The 4,271-nt window shown below is 43.2% G+C and overlaps 1 protein-coding gene across 1 annotated transcript in view; it reads left to right on the forward strand.

The window, feature by feature from the left end:
• The first annotated feature begins 3,756 nt into the window (after nt 1–3,756).
• Nucleotides 3,757–4,271, forward strand: part of LOC119424602 (secretory carrier-associated membrane protein 1) — a 13,143-nt gene continuing 12,628 nt past the window's right edge. Inside the window, exon 1 of the mRNA XM_037692089.1 lies at nt 3,757–3,798. Coding sequence (XP_037548017.1) covers nt 3,757–3,798 — 42 coding nt within the window. The remainder of the gene's footprint in view (nt 3,799–4,271) is intronic.

A 4,271-nucleotide genomic window follows, 5' to 3' on the forward strand; every position in this document is an offset into this window, starting at 1 on the left:
GTCCTGCTGGTCTGTAGTCGTCCTATTTGACTATAGTCGTCCTGCTGGTCTGTAGTCGTCCCGTTTGTTCAGGTCCTGTTTGGACTTTTATTTCTGCCACACAGCAACTATAACAAACACTCAACTATTTGAACACTTGTAGCATGAAACCCTTTTAAATAAGGATCCACCTGATTTCCTCTGATTCTTTCTACGTTTTGATGACACTTTGTGACATCACGTCTGATGAGGTGACACTCGGAAACAGCACGTTGGACATTCTTGGAGGATATAAGACGTGATTGAGATTCTGCTGCAGGACTCAGAGCTTTATATTTTAGCTCCTTTAATAGCTGCAGATCTTTGTCTAAAACCGTTCTGACGAGTCATGGAGTTGTTTTCATCCTGACAGGAGTTTTGAGGGTTTAGTTTAGTAGAAAGGTGTTAGAAGTGCCAGGAAAAGATAAAGAGGAGACATGGATGCAGTTAGAGGACATGGAGTGAGGACAAAGACTCGTCCCCTGCAGCTGCATTTTGGTGATTTGTTGTGGACAGATAAAGCCTTGTTCCCCTCTGTGGGCTCTCGTCAATACTTCATGACATCAGATGGTGTCTTCTTGGTGGCAGCTTGTGGAGAAAGACCCCCGGGGGTCCTTCTGTTCCGGGACATTCATGTCCAGCTTGTCCCATTTCTCAGAATCTGGGCTATTTACAGAAAATGGGCGTCCCTGTTAGCTTTCGGCTGCAGATCAGAAGGTGAATTCTCTGATTCAAATAAATTTTAGTAGAAACAGAGAAACTTCTTTTCTGGTGAAACTGAAGTGCTGAGAGCCGAATGTTTGCTATAACGTGCTGAAGATACCGACTCTTTAAAATCACTCGCTCCGTTAAAAGCTATACACAGTGAAATGCTTGCTAAAAACCAAAACAAGCAAAACACTAGCTCAAGGTAGCAAAAAGCTAAAAGTAGCTAAGCTGAAAATAGTAGAGCACTAACTGAAAGTAACAAAAGGCTAAATAAAAGCTAAATGCAAGAAAATGCTAGCTGAAATCAAACAAAAGTCTAGCTAACAGCCAAATAAGACCCAAGATGAGCTAAAGCTAAAAGAAGCAAATTGGTAGCTCAAAGCTAAAAGTCTGAAAAGACTAGCAGAGCCAAAAGTAGAAAATTGGTAGGCTAAAAGCTAAAATGAGCAAAGGGTTATTGGAACCTAAAAGTAACTAAATTATAGCTGAAAGTAAAACAATGTCAGCTAAAAATGTAGCAGAAGCTACATGCCTGTTTTAAAGTTGAAAGTAGCAGAAAAATTGCTAAAAGTTACAAGGAGCAAAAGCTTATGTAAAAGTAGCCGAAATGTAGCTAAGACTTAAAGCCAGCCTGCTGAAACAGATTCATGGGAGATCTCAAAGTGTTTCTGTGAGGAAAACATTCGTAAATGAAGTAAAATATATAAAAATTAGAAAAAGCAAAAGTCATAGCAGCTGAATGAGCTGAACCTTCTGCTGTACAAATGGCTAAAACTACGCTATGTTTGCTGAAAGTTCTAGGACTGTGGAACAGTGGAATCCAGCTTTCACAACATGCTCCTTTTAGTGTTTGGATCTTCATAAAGCTTTTATTATTGCTACTGTTGATTAATAAAATATATTTAGTCTTCATAAAGGTTTTTATTAGGGGTGCACCAGATTTCCTTAATTTTGGGAAATCAGAAATCAGCCGATACTTACCTCATGGCCATATAAAACAAGTTTGTATTGTTCTAGGATATGTTTTTCAATAAAATAATATTGGAAAATTGAAGGTGCATTGTGACCTTATAACGCCTGACTGTGTCGCTTATAAATCAAAATCGGTATCGGCAGCTCAGACTTTTTAGAAATCTGTGATCGGCCAGAAAACTGTGATTGGTGCACCCCTAATTTTTATTATTGCTACTGTTTATTAATAAAATACATTTCGTCTTCATAAAGCTTTTATACAAGTACAACAAGTGCTACAAGTACTTGAGTGTGCACCTGAACAACAACCTCAGCTGGAGCAACAACACCACCAGCCTGATCAAGAAAGATCATCAGAGACTCTACTTCCTCAGGCGGCTGAGACGAGCTGGTCTGGAAGCTCAGTCCTCACCTCCTTCTACAGGTGTGCAGTGGAGAGCATCCTGTGCTCCAGCATCAATGTGTGGCATGGAGGCTGCACAGCTGCAGAAAGAAAAGCTTTGCAGAGAGTGGTGAAGGCTGCACAGAAATCTGTTGGAATCAGCCTCCCCACCATCACAGACATCTACACCTCCAGATGCAGGAAGAGGGCCACCTGCATCATGAAGGACCACACTCACCCAGCACACACACTTTTTGCCCCACTCCCCTCAGGAAGGAGGTTGAGGAGCATTAAGTGTAGAACCACTAGACTGAGGAACAGCTTCTACCCTGAGGCTGTTGGACTCATGAATCTCTAACCAGAATAATTACTGTGAAATATCACATAATGTTGCTGCTGATCTGTTTTATGTCGCTGCTGATCCGTTTCATGTTGCTGCTGATCTGTTTCATGTTGCTGCTGATCGGTTTTATGTCGCTGCTGATCGGTTTTATGTCGCTGCTGATCCGTTTCATGTTGCTGCTGATCTGTTTCATGTCGCTGCTGATCTGTTTCATGTTGCGTTCATTCGTGCTCATCTGCTCACACAGACTCATGTTCGTGCTGCTGTTCAACGTATTGTTTTTATGCTATCAGTGCTTAGTGTATATTTAGTTGATGTTTTTCTTGGTTCATATCTTAGATGTTATTACTGTTTTTCTTAGACATTTTATTGTTGGATGTAACTGGGACCCTGTGAACATAATTTCGTTCCACCACATGTACCACATGTGGTGCGAATGACAAATAAAGAACCTTGAATCCTTGAATTATTGCTACTCTTGATTAATAAAATAAATTTAATCTTCACAATGTGAGGATGAAGATCTGTGGACAATACAAGGACACCCGAGCTACATTTGCATGTTGGGCAGTGTTAAATTTTAAACACAACAACCTCTGAAATATTCATGCCCCGGTCCGGTGACAGGCTGTGTGGCAGCAGGAAACGCTCGGAGACATTTAGGAGTCAGGGACACTGAAAGGAGACGCTCTGAGACATTTAGGAGTCAGGGACACAGAGGAGACGCTCTGAGACATTTAGAAGTCAGGGACACTGAAAGGAGATGCTCTGAGACGTTTAGGACTCAGGGACACTGAAAGGAGATGCTCTGAGACATTTAGGAGTCAGGGACACTGAAAGGAGACACTCTGAGACATTTAGGAGTCAGGGACACAGAGGAGATGCTCTGAGACATTTAGGAGTCAGGGTCACTGAAAGGAGACGCTCTGAGACATTTAGGAGTCAGGGACTCTGAGAGGACACTACTGAGGCGGTAGAAGCAAGACACTTCAGCTACATCAGATCGGATGTTTATGTGGAGTGATCATTTAGCTGATGATAAGTGAATGATCAATTGTTTAGCTGATGGTGAGTGAAAGAAAAAATGTTTAGCTGATGGTCAGTGAACAATAAAATGTTGAGCTGATAGTCATCCATCCATCCATCCATTATCTTCCGCTTATTCCAAAGTCGGGTCGCGGGGGCAGCAGCTTGAGCAGGGAGGTCCAGACATGTCTTTCCACAGCCTCTTCCAGCTCTTCTGGGAGGATTCCAAGGCATTCCCAGGCCAACCGAGAGACATAGTCTCTCTAGTGTGTCCTGGATCTTCCCCGGAATCTTCTCCCAGTTGGACATGCCCGAAGCACCTCCCCAAGGAGGCATCCAGGGAGCATCTGTACCAGATGCCCGAACCACATCAACTTCATTCATGAGAGTCCATAAAAGTTATGAACAGAATTGGTGACAATAGGTAGCCCTGGCGGAGTCCAACTCCCACCCCGAAGGGATCCGACTTACTGCCGGCAATGCGAGCCAAGCTCTCGCATCACTTGTATAGGGACACAGTATGTATAGGAAATGTATAGGGAAAAGCCCATTTCAACGGGCCACCAATCCCATATTCACAGAGCGCCCCCCACAGTGTACCCCGAGGAACATGGTCGAATGCCTTCTCCAAGGCCACAAAACACATGTAGACAGGATGGGCAAACTCACATGACCCCTCAAGGACCCTAGTCAGGGTAAAGAGCTGATCCAGTGTTCCACAACTAGGATGGAACCCACATTGTTGCTCCTGAATCTGAGGTTCAACCAACAATCGGACTTGCTTTTCCAGTACTTTTTTTTTCTCTCTGTACTCCGGTGAAG

This window comes from Nematolebias whitei, chromosome 18 (genome assembly GCF_014905685.2).
Source record: "Nematolebias whitei isolate Nwh7 chromosome 18, NemWhi1, whole genome shotgun sequence".
Classification (NCBI taxonomy): Eukaryota; Metazoa; Chordata; class Actinopteri; order Cyprinodontiformes; family Rivulidae; genus Nematolebias; species Nematolebias whitei.